The 15,255-nt window shown below is 41.8% G+C and overlaps 1 protein-coding gene across 1 annotated transcript in view; it reads right to left on the bottom strand.

Annotated features, from left to right (window-relative positions):
- SNCAIP (synuclein alpha interacting protein) overlaps window positions 1–15,255 on the bottom strand; it is a 147,567-nt gene that overhangs the window by 15,520 nt on the left and 116,792 nt on the right. Inside the window, exons 7-8 of the mRNA XM_068535766.1 lie at window positions 9,244–9,369; window positions 3,774–3,943 (exon numbers count right to left, since the gene is read on the bottom strand). Coding sequence (XP_068391867.1) covers window positions 3,774–3,943; window positions 9,244–9,369 — 296 coding nt within the window. The remainder of the gene's footprint in view (window positions 1–3,773; window positions 3,944–9,243; window positions 9,370–15,255) is intronic.

The following is a 15,255-nucleotide window of genomic DNA, read 5'->3' as shown; positions in this document are numbered from 1 at the left end:
TGCACAAGCCTAAAATATTTACTATCTGACCTTTTAGGGAAAAGATTGCTGGCTCCTCCTTTAGACAATTAAGTTTTCAGTATGTGAGTCACAAAATGCGTGAGATAAAATGAGATCACAGACTTCTTAGGTCTTAGGGATGAAATGTTAGGACTAAGACTGACCACTTCTGAGAAAAGGAGAGTATTTGGGGCTGATGGAAGGTTATTATACAAATCTGTTCTCACAGAATTAAATTTAGGCAGCCGACAGCTGTTGAGTATATGCAGTGACATTTGGCAAGGAGAAGACTTGGGCTTCCTCAAGCCAGGATCTAAGACTCGGCAGTCCTTTTAAGAACACTTGTAACTAATTTGTTTAGTTCCTCATCCCTGCTCACGAGAGCTGCTACCAGTTTTGATGCTAAGTGTATTAGTTTTCTACTCCTGTTAACAAATTATTACATGCCTAGTGATTTAAAACAACACATGTGTATCTTACAGTTCTGTAGGTCAGAAGACCAGAATGGGTCTCTCCAGATTAAAATCGAGGTATCCACAGTCTGCATTCCTTTCTGGAGGCTCTAGGATGAAAGTCTATGTCCTGCTTATTCAAATCAGGTGCAGAATCGGTTCCTTGCCGTTGTAGGACTGAGGTCTCTGTTTTCTTGCTGACCGTCAGTTGAGGGTCATTGCCAGCTCCTAGAGGTTACTGCACTTCTTGGCTCACAGCCCCTTCCTCCCTCATCAAAGTCTGCAAGAGCAGATTGAGTCCTTCTCACACTTTGAGTCTCTCTGATCTCCTTTTCTGCTTTCTCTTTACTGTTACTCCTGTGATGAGATTGGACCAACCCCAATAATCCAGGGTGAACTTAACTCCGTCTGCAACCTTAATTCCCTTTTTGTCATGTAAGGTAACATACTCATACCTTCCAGGGATTAGGATGTGATAGACATCTTTGGGGGACAGTTTGCGGGGGTGGGGGGTACCACACTAATACTGCAGAGTTCGGTAAATACTGCTTACTCCTCTAAAATCAGAATCAGTTTTCCTTTTTCCAAGTTCTGTAATAATTAATGTGTTTTCTAAACAGATTTCACTTTCTGTAACCTATGGCTTTTAACCTGTTTTCTTAACTTTAACGCACATTCTGATAATATGCTTCTATGTCCAGAGTAAATCGAGTGTTACCATACATTCTTTTCTCTTTATTGAAAAAATACCAAGTTATTTAATTGTTTTTACCCAACATGGAAAGAGTTTGCTTGCTTTGTTTAATTTATTTTTTTTCTGATGGCTAAATTAATACAATTACTTAAAAAATTCAAACCATTTAGAAAGAGTGAGTAACATTTTGGAGTGTATCATACCAGCTTGGGGCGGCAGGGAGAGCGGTGGGGAGAGAGAGGGATTTCTTAGAAATGAGATAATGAGATTATACTGCACACTGTATTTTGTAATTTTCTTTTTTTACTTACGGAAAGTAAAATACACTGTGTGTGTGTGTGTGTGTGTTTGACTTCATTTTAACTTGATGACTTTTGTAAAGACCGTATCTCCAAATAAGCTCACATTCCGAGGTACTAGGGGTTAGGACCCCAACACATCATTTTATGCGGCCACAATTCAACCCATAATACCTACGCCTGTAGATCAGGATCTCTAAGAGAGCTGAAGCTTGCCATTTCTAAATAATAGCTATGTTTATTAACTCTAAAGGGTTGGTGAATATTCTAGTAGGAAAAGGCACTCAAGACTGTCTCCCACTCACAATTTTGGGCTGAAAAACTAGTGTTTTCCATCCTTCTTCCTACACCTTTCGATGTTATTGATGCCCTAGAGCCTGAAGGGTACATTGTACTGAGGCTAGACTAAGTGAATTTCTTTGTTCATTTCTAGTTTTGCCAACCTCACTGAGACACAGAGTAAGTACAAGACTAGGGTCTACAATGTAACCTCTCATATTTCATATTGTCATTGGCCTAACTACAACTGTCTACAGCATTCAGTTTGGAGACAGTGGAAGAACTGCTGTCTATTAGCATACATGTGTGTTTTATCCCAGGATCATCAACAGAGAGAGCAGCCAAGACCCTGATCTTGAAGAGTTCTACCAATAAAACAGATACTATAACTCACGAAAGCTTCTCTGACTCCGTGGTAAGAGACAGGGGAAGGTTTTGTGATCTTTTCTCTGAGTACGAACCTTAAGAAAAAACATTCCATTGGACCATTTTAAAGTTCCTCTTGATGGATATGTCCATATACTACTAGGGGGAGTGTCCACTGGTACAACAGTTCTGGAAGGACAGTAGGCAACATCTATCCACATTTTAAATACGTATGCACTTTGTTCTGGCAATTCCCTTTCTAGGAACTTCTTTTCAGAAACACCAATACATGTACATAAAGACATGTGTACAAGTATGTTCGCTGTGGCAAGATAACTTACTGAGTTATAAATCTGTGTGCATTTTCCCCAGACCTTCAAGCTCGCTTAGCTCACCTGCCCCGGGGGAGTCTTGTATAACTGGGCAGAGGATTCTTGGAGGGAAAGGAACCGTTCTAATTTTTAAGTTTAAATTTTATTTTATTTTTTTTCCTAGTAAAAGCCTAAATTCATTAAAGAGAGTATTCTAGGTACTGGCGGGGGAGGAGCAGAGGAGTACAGAGACTCTTACCTCTAAGGCAAGAGACTAGAAGCAGAGAGAGAAAACAATTCCCCGAGCTTAGCGAGGAGCCAGGGGATCTAAGGACTCGTCATATTGTTGCATGAACTACACTTCTGATCAGTTAAGGCCTCCTACCAACCACAGGTCTTTTTTCGCAAGGAAAGAATGAAAAAAAATATTTTTTATAATTTTAAAGTAAAACTTCATTTTTTTTCCTTAAAGTTTAATTTTTAAGGTTTGTCCTCCTAATCTGTCACCATTACTTTGAGTACTATTTTTGATGTTCAGTGATTCCCTTCCTAGTATGGCAGCTGTCATTTGGCTGATGTGTTTTGCAAGGGCTGACCTCGGTCCCCTCAGACAAGCATCAGCTCCTTAATCCTTCAACCTGCTGGAGACCCCTCGGACAGCCTCTTCTCTGGTCCTCCTTTCTTCAAGCATATCATGGCAGCCTCCCAGAAATGCTTCCCTGGCATCTAGGTACGCAGTGTGTACCAGCTGAATCATCTCATCAAAAAAGAACTGATTTTAGCTAGACAAAGAGTGTTTTAAGTAACATCACGCTAAGTTTACATGCTGAGGATTTTAAATTCTGAGGATTCATCAATTGTCTGCTTAATTTTTATAATAAATTTGCCAGTGATATTTACCAGGTGACCTGTCTGTAATTTCCCAAATATACATTTTTCTTTTTGAGAAAACTGAGAAACTGGCCCATCTCTAGCCCTTCTCTCTCTCTCTTGCTTTTGATGATTTGCTAGACTGTTAAGGACAGAAGTTTGGAATGATGCCCACGTGTGCTTTCTGCGCCTGCTACGTCATCTGACCCTGAGATGTGAACACAGAGAGAGGCTCCCTCCCCTTGTCCACTGTGGCTTAAGTTCTCTGCTTAGGAAGCTAGCTCTGCATTTTTTTTTTTTGTTTAAATATCATTTTGCCTCTGCAGAAATGGCATGAATGCTGGCCATGAGGACTTGGGATGGAGGAAGAAAAGAAGATGAGGAGGATACTAGGGAATTCCTGTAAGACCAGCATGAGGGAGCCTTCCAAAGACCTGGCTGAAACCTAAGCACAACGATGAGCAGCCAGACTTGGTTCTCATGGAACGAACAGGTCACTCACTCCTTCAGCTGCTTGGTTAGCTTCACCACCTGGGAGGCCAGCGACATGCAGGTCTCCACCACCACCAGGTACCGGGAGCACAGGGTGTGTCCGTGGCGCTCAGCACTCTGGGAGGGCTTTTCCCCCGCATGGTTCTGCATGGTGACATTTGCTCCATATTCAACCAGGGTCTGTCAGAGAATGCAGAGACAAGTGATCGTATCAGAACCTCCCTGTAAACATTATTTATTTTTTATTTTTAATTTTTTTGAATTGAAGTATAGCTGATTTACAATATTGCTAGTTTCAGGTGTGCGGCAAAGTGATTCAGTTGTATTTATATACATTTTTTTCAGATTCTTTTTCATCATAGGTTATTACAAGATACTGAATATAGTTCCCCATGCTATACAGCAGGTCTTTGTTGTTTATCTATTTGATGCGTAGTAGTTAGTATCTGTTAATCCCATGCTCCTAATTTATCCCTCCCCCCGCCTCCCTCTCCCCTTTGGTAACCATAAATTTGTTTCCTATGTCTGTGAGTCTGTTTCTGTTTTGTATGTAGATTCATTTGTATTATTTTTCAGATTCCACATACGAGTGATACCATATAGTATTTGTCTTTCTCTGTCTGACTTAACTTAGTATGATATTCTCTAGGTCCATCTGTAAACATCCGTATTTTTTAATGACTGTTACAGAAGGTTGAATGGAACTTTTCCTGTTGTTCCAAAACCAGTCACCAGAGCCCACAGTGGGACACGGTGGGGGTGAGGAGTACCATCACACACAAAGGACAGCCTCTGGTGAGCTTTCAGTGGTCAGTATCAGATGCCTCTTTTCGGAGCCTACAATGATGCAGCCAACGAATCCCACTACTATCAATCTCACACCAGCCTCAGAAGGAGACTGGGAAGGGGTGGAGGTTCCTTCCTCCTTAGAGTCCTTTCCTTTATGAGGTGTGCAGGGCAGTGTCTGTGGTGAGAGGCTTTGTCCCTTTCAGTGGGTGGGCCCTTGAAGATGGGGATGCCCATAAGAAAAAGAAGGAATTTTGTTTACTTTTTCCTATTTACTTGGGCAGCGCACATGATCTGTTGCTGAACCTACCCAATCAGGAATAAAAAGAACAGGAGAGAATTGTCATGACAGGGCCCACATTCCCACCACGTGCCATGGCAAGGGTATGTCCCATATATCGAGCAGATGTTGTAGAAGGGAGCTTGCTGTGAGCTTGTTATCACCCAATTAAAAAGGAAAGCGTTCTTGGGTGACTTCCCTGGTGGCGCAGTGGTTAAGAATCCACCTGCCAATGCAGGGGACACGGGTTCGATCCCTGGTCCAGGAAGATGCCACATGCAGCGGAGCAACAAAGCCTGTGCATCACAACTACTGAGCCTGCACTCTAGAGCCCACGAGCCACAACTACTGAGCCCGTGCGCCTAGAGCCCATGCTCTGCAACAAGAGAAGACACTACAATGAGGAGCCCATGCACCGCAACGAAGACCCAATGCAACCAAAAGAATAAATCAATAAAATAAATTTAAAAATTAAAAAAAAAAAGGAGAGGGCTCTTTAGCAACAGGAGACAGTGGGGTGCAACACAGGTGGAGGGGACTGTATGGCGGAGGAGGGTGTGAGGTCGGGGCCAGATCTCCTGTCTCAGGTATCAGTGGGAAGGCTCTAGAGGACCCTCTGAAGTCCCCACCCACCGTGCCCACCAGAGATTCAGCCTCTGAAGGCTGCCCCAGAGGGCACCAGTGGCAAACCATAGTGAGCTAAAGAAGCAAGACAACTTTCAGGGAGATGCCATGACCTCTGCCAGTAAAGCAAAGAGACAGTTGACTTTTTCTCTCCATACCTTCTCTTTGTCCCCAACACTGGAGCCCAGAAGAGAGAGGGGAATAGGAGCTAAGGTGGTGTGTAAAAAGCCAGTCATGCCTCAGTCCCATATCAAGTCCCTTTCACCCTGAGTGTGATCTGCATTGGGGAGGAGAATGCTTTGAACCAGAAATAAGACTGAGATTTTTAAACTGGTTTGAAGTAACTGTTAATAGTCAAACAAAAGCAAAAAGTTAAGGAATCTGGCCAGGGTACTGTTAGTAGACGGGAGAGAGATTTGATGAAGCATGGTTGACATCGTTAATTATTTTTTTTTAATTTTTTTTTTATTTTTATTTATTTATTTATTTTTTAAACTTTGGGTTTATTTATTTATTTTATTTATGGCTGTGTTGGGTCTTCGTTTCTGTGCGAGGGCTTTCTCTAGTTGCGGCAAGAGGGGGCCACTCTTCATCGCGGTGCGCAGGCCTCTCATTATCGCGGCCTCTCTTTTTGCGGAGCACGGGGCTCCAGACGCGCAGGCTCAGTAATTGTGGCTCACGGGACTAGTTGCTCCGCGGCATGTGGGATCTTCCCAGACCAGGGCTCGAACCCGTGTCCCCTGCATTGGCAGGCAGATTCTCAACCACTGCGCCACCAGGGAAGCCCGACATCGTTAATTATTATTATTATTTTTTCCGGCTGCACCTCGTCTTGTGGGATCTTAGGTCCCTGACCAGGGACTGAATCCTTGCCCTTGGCAATGAAAGCCCGGAGTCCTAACCATTGGACCGCCAGGGAATTCCCTGACATTGTTAATTTAAAAAAAATCAAAACTCTCTTGTTTTTATGCTGTGATGACAACAGACCCCACAGAAAGCTGTTACATCAATATTAATCAACTGTCATAGTCTGCCGTATTTTTTGACACTATCAAGATCAGTCTGTAGACCTCTGGATTTATTTTAGTAATAGAAAATGTTTTTTCCACAAGAAATACTTGTAATTTTTAAATTCCTAGACTACTTAGACTCAGAAGTCATTAAGGAGCTTCACTTTCCTCTCAGTTTAGGATCACTCACCACGAAAGGTGCCATAAGGCCACTGCCACCCATGTCACAGGGTGTCCCAGAGATCACCTCACCCTGAGCTCTCAGAGACTCAGCATAAACACACTGTTATCACTCCCCTTGACTCTGGCCTCTGCAGTTATCTTTCCAATGTTTTCCATACTCAGTCCCCTCTTCACTTCATAAAGGTCCTCGCTCACCCCCTTTTCTACTTTCAATCTCTTTGTACCTATTTTTTTTATTCTCACACCCAGTGGATAGACCCGCTTCCAAGATTATTCAAGTTTCCACATCCATGGTGTCTAGCGCCAAAAATATCATTTGTGTTAAGTGGAGAGAAGAACACTCTGAAAAGACAGACCGCCTCTCCCCACATATTAAGAAGGAAAATAACTAAGATCTCAAACAGAACTAGTGATATCAGCTGGTTTTCTTTGGGTTGCAGTCATTTATTGGCTGATAAAAACAGTCTACTTCAAAAAAAAAAGTCTACTTCAATACTATTAAATATGATAGTGTTTTGTCAAATGGAAAAATGAAGTTTTCAGTCTTCATTCAATTATTTTTCCTCCACAAAAACTAATGCTACTCCTTTCATCTTTCTGCAGATCCTGGTAATAATTTAAATTTCTCTCTTTTCTCATCACTCCTTTTACAAGTTGGTGTCTTAAATTAGAAGATGCACGCTTTGCCAACAATAGTGGGGAAACTTCCCAGACACTTGAAATATTTCCTATCAGTGTGGCTTTCCACAGAGTGGTTGCATGTGAGGAGACGCTGCAGAGAGCTTTTTGCTGTGACCTCTGCTTTCCGGTTTTATGAATCTTTTGCCTCTTACATTTACTGCTTTTCCATATCGTCTGAATTCCCTGAGTCCTCTCTACCTTCCCGAGCAAGTTCTCACTTCCCAGTTTTCTCTCTGAGATACAGTCTACCTTGCTCACAGTAGGACCTCAGTAAGTACCTGTTGAGTTTGGAATAAAAGATACAATACCTAATAAGGCTGAAAAAGAGTGTTGTTTTCTTAGAGTTCTTACATACACATATTTTGAACTGTATAAATCTGGTGAGGTAAAAGTATTTTCTTTAATCATGGCCTTCAGCCATACATTGTCAATCGCCTTTTCCTACGTCTCAGGCAGATGTGGGAACAAATCCATAGATGCTGGGTCATTTTCAATGATGAGAATGGGGTGATTGGTTGGACTCTGGTAATTATGATTTATGTTCATAAATTAAATTCCAGGTCAATTCTAAACTTTGTTTCCAATTCAAAGCTTTTCCTCTCCTCACACTGTCACTCTCCCTCCTTCTCTTCAGCTCTCTTCTCTCTTTGTTTTGTCAGTCAGGGCCTTACATTTTCTAGGTAAAAAAGCCTATCCAGTTTTTAAAAAAAAATTTTTTAATTGAAGTATAGCTGATTTACAATTGATTGGCAATGCTGTGCCAATCTCTGCTGTACAGCAAAGTGACTCAGTTATACACATAGAGACATTTTTAATTTAATATTCTTTTCCATTATGGTTTATCACAGGATATTGAATATAGTTCCCTGTGCCATACAGGGGGGGTGGGAGAGGGAAGGACTGGGAGTTTGGGATTAGCAGATGTAAACTATTATATATAATAAATACCCAGTTTTCACATTCATGTGTGCCCCAAGCTTCTGAGGACTCTCGCAGGGCCTCCCACTATGTGCTGTTAGGATGGCGGCACCGGGTGTGGCTCAGCTTTGTGCAGCTCTGCATTCAGCCGTGGGACGAGAGGCCAACCCTTCTTTCTGTAGGAACCCTGTGCTCTCTAAGCAGCCCTCCTGGATGTACCTCCAGGTGGCCTGGGGCAGGGGGAAGGGCCTCCCCACCTCCTGTGGCTCTGCTCCCCAACCTCTCTACATCACTGCACACAAAGGACATGGTAATATTCGCAAGGTATGTTGGGCTAAAAGGATGAGGCCACCGGAGGCTCTTGGGTGGAGCGGCTGGCCAGCTGAGGCCCTGCTGAGCCTGCCCACGGGCAGAGGGGACCAATATCGAGGGCCTCCTGTAATCAGTTCTGGGACTTTTTGAATGCCTTTGGGAAGCTCGGTCCTACTACAGAGAACGGGAGAAGAAAACCACACCACTCTCTCTCCTAAGCCTCCTGCTTGCTACTCGGAGGAATTCTTCTAATTCTTTCTTAAAAATTCGGTCCTGTGTTTCAGACATTTGGGAAGGCGAAGTGTGCTAATGACAGCAGGAACGGTGCACCCTCCATATGACGGACTCAGCGATGTCAGTCTGGTAGTGGTCTCCTGCTGTCTTGAGAACATGGGGGTACTTCATTTCTATTGTCCTCAGCATTGGGGTTTTAAGGTAATGCTGCAAGGGCAAGAAGTGTCCCCTTCAACATCCTGTGACACTCCAGGAGAAACCCAGACAGCTACTTATGCCAATGTTTGTGTGCATTTCTGGAAATACAAATATATCAGTTTGACTCCTCATTATCCACTATAAGAGGAAAAGCTGATTTAATCCAGACATTCTCCCAGTGAACAAAATTCCCATGTTTTGTTTTATTACTTGATGCACTCATTTCTCTCTCCAGAGCAGCAGGGCCTGTGTACCTGTATGCACCCGAGGTAGCCATGCTGGGAAGCCACATGAACGGCGCTGTTGCCCTCCTGGTCCACTTCATCCAGTGAGATGCCCTGCTCTTGCATGAACTGAAGAAGCCACAGCAGAATCTTTTCCTAGTAAACACAAGGACAGGCTGGAATTAACAGACTGTCATGTAGTGAAGTCTAATATAAGGACAGAGGAAAACAAAACTCCAACATGTGAAGCTTAGATATAGCCAAGCTTACCTTATGAGGAGAACATTTCCATTCAGTATGAACTGAAAATTCATGCATCTCTGACTAAAGTTAATGAAAGAAGAATGCTCTGAGAATTCGAAGAGCAGAAAGTTATCTCAGAAATGCTCTTGTTTTGCTTACTTATTCTACAGGTGGGAAAAATGATTCACAGAAAGTTTGAGTACCTCCTCAGAGTCACACAGTGAGACAGTCAACGTTGGAACCAGTCCAAGTCTTTTGAGTCCAAGGCAATGTTTTTCTTACTTTGTTATATTATCTGGAGGCTTCAAGAATATTATTATAAAACCTTGGACTATTGAGATACCTAGCTTCTACTTTAAGTTTATCATGCTTCAACCATGCCTTCCTAATCCCATACTGTACAATCAATAGGCTTACAAAAAAGAGGCAACATCTTAAGTTGCTAAGTATAAGATAACCACACTGAAATAAAACTGGGACCCTCTTGATTTTTCTGACCAAATGTTGGTGTTTTTTTTTAAACAGATAAATCTTTCTCTTCTTCTGTGTTAAAGGAAGGGGACCCAAAGCTTTGAACACAATCTTTCAAAAGCAAAGACACAGAACAGTCAGTGTGTGTTGTCGTAATCTGTTTGCATTTTACCCACTGAGTCTTTCGTGGTATTTACATGTTATGTTTGGCCTCAGGAGAAAGCAGGGGGATGGGAATTCACTGTTTTAAAATAGAAAAATTAAATATAATGTTAAAAAAATATGAGAGTGGTAAAAACAACAGCATGAAGTTTAGTGGGTGGAATTTGACATTTAAAAAGATGATCATGCGTTTGAAATAGGCTTGAACCTCTCCTTAGCCTTTTAAAGGATTTTCTTTTCCAGTTATTTGCTTGGACTGGTCATGAACTTTTATATTTTTCTGGATTAAATTTGCCTTCACCTTCTGAACATGCCAACTAATCTGCTAAAGGAATGCTGGATAAAAACAGCCAACTCTTTTCATGTTTCTCCCCTCATGTGGGGAACAGGGCACTGTTTATAAAGGCATCTCTGACATCAGGGAGAGACTGAATATTTGCACCACACCTTTTTCACACGAGCAAGCAGGGCGTAAGCCCTCTAAAGAGCAAGAAGAGAAAATGTAATCAATACCTACAACCGACCAAGAATGCACCCCGGGAAAGCAGGGTGAGTGTTAGTTGCAAAAGCAGACAGACCTTGTAGGAAGTGAAACCCTCCACGTCCCTAGAGAATGAGGTGGAGCAAAGCCTGGAGGTCAGGGTTGGGAGGTAGGAGTGGGATAAGATAGGCTGATATGTTTAATCCTCTCCTTCACAGGCAAACTTGGAGGAAGCTGGGACTGACATTTGGACCAGAGCAAGTGATGTTTCGAATGCATAAGGTACAACAACTTCCTTTATTTTTCCTAATTAGGTAGGGAAAAAACCGAAATATTTTTATCTGGAGACTGATGATCGAACCATGTGATCTTAACTCCTGAAAAGATCTGGATGAGTGCGTGTATCTCAAGATCAATGACATGACCAACTGGTTAGAAGTCAATGCCTAAGACACAGAAACATCAAGAGGGCAGGTTGCTGTGCCCCTACTGGTGAAAAGGACAGTCCTGCCATCTTCAATGGTCATTGTCAAGCTTGTGGTGACCTGGCTTGCTCCATGATATTAAATGTTAAAAATGCGGAGTGGGAGAGATTTTAGGGAATTATCCAATTCAATTATTTTACAAATCAGAAAGCTGAAGAAGACAACTGGATATTCTCTGACACTCTAGCAGCTTCTCTCTTTAGCAAGTAAAGTTCAGAGGAGTTCAAGATACTCAGAAACGTTTTATATGTACCTTCTTGTCAGGCATACTTTCACGTTTTTCAGACTCAATTAAATATTATAGTGGATATGTCTATTCCACATGCACAGAAAATGCCCTTTATTATAATTCAGTGTTTCAAATAACTGAATATAACTGAATAACTTTTAGTAATGGAGTTATAGGAAATAGAATACTATTCATAAGACTAGGAATTTTCCCTTTGTAGAAATCTGGGAAGAATCTAGAGACCTGGACTTTGCAGGGGCTTGATGACCTGGGAGAACAGGACAAGGTCTGTGTGAGGCAGGAGTTGCCTTGGCTCCTGACTCTCCCAGTCAGGTGCAGTCCATACTGTTACAATAACCTGCCTGCTTTTCTTATGATGGCATGGATAATTCTTTCCTATAATTAAGGCTCTTACCCAATTCAACATGCAAGACTTACATAAAGGAAGAATGCTTATCCTATTGTTCAGAACAAGGCACGTCTTTGCCCAGCCCCTCCAATTCAGTTTTGTGTTCTGCAGTGGACAATTTACTTTAATAAGAAGCTATGCAATTGGCCTGTTCACTGAGAAATCGATGGAAATGACAATCTCCCCTACGCTACGGTGCAGAGAAGCCCTGCTCAAAGGGATGGGCTGGCTGTCCACTTAGGATTTAGGATTTCTGAGAGGGACATGGAGATGGCTAGAATCCCTTGGTTTGGGTAAAAGCATGTTTAGCATCCAGTCTCTAAGAAATGCTTTCTGCTCTGATTCTGGAGAACTTTCCAGCAGAGATCCACAGTCCTACAATTTAAACAGTGACTTATTTGACAAATATCTAGTAAGAAGAACAGAACAAATATAGCTATTTTCTCCAATTAAGAAGGCCCTTGTAAATGCATACGTGTTATAGATATATATGCAATGATGACCACCTCTTCTTTTATCTTTTAGACATTCTGCGGGTTCTCTCCTCTGCCCCCCACCAGTGTGTGTGTGTGTGTGTGTGTGTGTGTGTGTGTGTGTGTGTGTGTGTCAGGAAGAAGATGTTAAAGGAAGAATGTAACTTCAGATCTTCATTTTCCCATAGGTATTGCTTTCAGAGACCATCCAATGCAGTCCCATGGATGGGGTGGCTCTTCTGTATTATTTCTGTTTTACAGAATGCCTCTCCAACTGACATTCCAGCCAATCACCCACACACCCACCTACTCATTCAACTTACATCTAACGACTTGAAACTTACTTCATGTACTAGTTTCCTCTTCTCGAGATTTTCTGCTCTTTTGGTAACCTGTTTTAATGTTGTATTTTGCATGTTCTTAAAGGCAATGCAATTTATTTAAAGTGGCAATTAATGCATGTAATTTATGAGATTTGCTGGACAGTCTAATTAAAAATGTAATTGAAAAGTATGCCACAGGTTTATTACTGGTATCAATAAAATGTCTACAGTGTTGTTACAACCATAAGTTCTAAAGGAAGCAGCTTTGTCTGTGATCATAGGTTATCAAATCTAACGTGCCATCAGTTACAAGATTCACTCCAGTTTTTGACATGTTCAAATGTAAAAAGATGGCCAGCAATAATCTCATATTGTCATTTACTGTAAGATAAATGTAGAATCTAGAGACAGTAAAATGTAAAAAAAAAATACATCTAAGAATTGATTAAACAGGTTAAGGCCTAAATAATTCTTTGCCAAATTTCTCTGACACTTCACTCATAGTGAAATAAATATATTAAATAATATTTATAGAAACAAAAATAATAAAGTGGAAGGTATCCAATAACCATAAGAGCCAACATTTACCTAGTGTCTAATATGTGCTGGCAGCGGGCAGTGCTTCATGTGGCTTTTCTCATCTGGACCTCAGAGCAACCCTGTAAAGAAGGTTCTATTATCTCCATTTTAAAGATGAGGAAACTGAGGTCCAGGGAGATCTTTTCCTTTTTTTAAAAAAGTAAACGTATGCAAGGCTACTGAGCTAGTAAGGGTAGGACTAGGATTTAAACTCAGACTCAGGAGCTAATGTTCTCTGTCTTCTGACTATGAATATCCACCATGACCCCTGACTCCATAAAGGAAACACTCCCTTTCCAACCCTTGGGTCACAGAAATCACATTAACTGTCAGTCTGTGGGTTGTGGAGCTCTGTGTTGGTTAAGCTTATTCAAAGGTCCTTGGAGAGCAGATGAATGCTTGTGCCATTCAAAGATTTTTCAGTTTGCTTTCATCTGCTATCGTAACCTTTTCAGTGTTGTTTACTTATTTCTACCCCATGACAATGAAACAATAAAGTCAACAGAATATTTCCCCTTTTTAAAGTAAACCGTGGAAAAACAATAACACAGCTTGTGGAAGGAACCCCCTCACCAGCATGCCTATCGCTGTTCATGACCATTCGTAGGAACTGCTGAGCTTTTTCTTTCTTGAAAAAGTGTCTTTTTTTTTTTTTTTTTGATCCGTATCAGGGCAAACATTTAAAATGGAGAATGAACATAGTGTAGGCAAATGTGGTCTTTCTTGGTAAATGCATAATGCTATGATTCCTGTTGTTTCTGTAGCAAAACTCCTTGATCAAAAGTCACATGAAAGATTCAGAAACAAAATGATAAGTTTGATGTTGAAAGTATCAGAGAGCTCACTGAACCAGTGACCAATGCAAAACAGGCCGGAGCGCCCAAGCACCTGAGGGCAAGAGCTTTGCTGGGATCCTGGACGAGACCATCTGAACCGTCATGTTCGAATAAAACAGCCCAAGTTACACAGGCGGTGACTTTGACTTGAGACAATTCTGTCTCAATTGTTTCGCCAGCAAGCATCTCTCTCAAGGGACAGCAAAGCAGGCCCATCCGAGGACACACCTGCTCGTTCCCTGAGCGTCCCTCACACTTTCACCTTCATGCTCCCTGTGGCCGGTTCTGCTAGGTACAATCAGGGAATGAAATAACTGCACCCTCCGAGACCTGGTGTGTCAAGAGGAGGAAAATCAATTCCTATCACCCAAAGATCTATCACTCCAGGAGACCACTAAAAACTGCTGGCTACCCTGTGGTTCTGGAGCCCTTAAAGGTAATTTTAACCAGAAAAAGGACACAAATTGCGAGTCAAATGGAGCTCATTCTTTAAGAATCTATAGGAGGGGCAGAGGGCAACTAAAATAAACCAAGAGAGGAATTTTCCCCTGTACTATCCTTTCCAAAGGTATTTACTGAAGAAACAAAACCAGAACACACTCAAGTGCCTGCTTGCTGTAGAAAAACCTGCATGTGCTGAATCCACTAGAAAACTGTTCAATAACAGTCTTCCTTGTGAAAATATTAGCCTTGTAATGGTTCCAAGTTCAGCATCTCCACAGGTTATCTGTTACATAAGTGGTCGCGGCGGATGTAGGATGGCTGGGCAGAATTTGCAGTCCTAATGGGCTTCTACATTTTCTACGTAGTTAGGAATGCTCTCCTGAAGGCACTGCTGGAGTGCCTTGCTCAAAGCTGTACTTGAGGTCATTAAAAATGCTTATCAGCTTGAAATAACAATCTGAAGACTGATACTAGCATGAAGCAAATGTTCGACGTGGCTCTTCACATAGGTCACCGATTGCCATATCTTCCTCTAGGCCAGCCAAGCAAACTACACTATCACCCCACCAGTCCCAGAAATGGCACTTTCTTTTGTTCTGTCCCAATAGCTTCAAAATTATGAGAAGCCTGCTGTGAGAGCTGAAGAGAGAAACTGGCACATATAAGCAACATTGCTCAGGACAAAGAAGGCCGGATGCCCAATTATTGACTTAAAGTGTCAGAACAGCAATGCAATCCTTTCCTCGTTTTCTTTGGCAAGCTCTTCCAAAAGTGCAGTCAGCCTTCTCACTGATATCTGAAATTCCTCTTTAGGCTTTACATGAGCAAATGAAATCAGGGGTATGAAACACTTACTCAGACAATTTGAGAATAAATAAAATTTTGTTTTATACTGAGAATGATTTAT

Source organism: Eschrichtius robustus, chromosome 2, assembly GCF_028021215.1.
Source record: "Eschrichtius robustus isolate mEscRob2 chromosome 2, mEscRob2.pri, whole genome shotgun sequence".
Taxonomy (NCBI): domain Eukaryota; kingdom Metazoa; phylum Chordata; class Mammalia; order Artiodactyla; family Eschrichtiidae; genus Eschrichtius; species Eschrichtius robustus.
The sequence above is the reverse complement of the archived record's forward strand: the minus strand, read 5'-3'. Positions and strand labels throughout refer to the sequence as shown.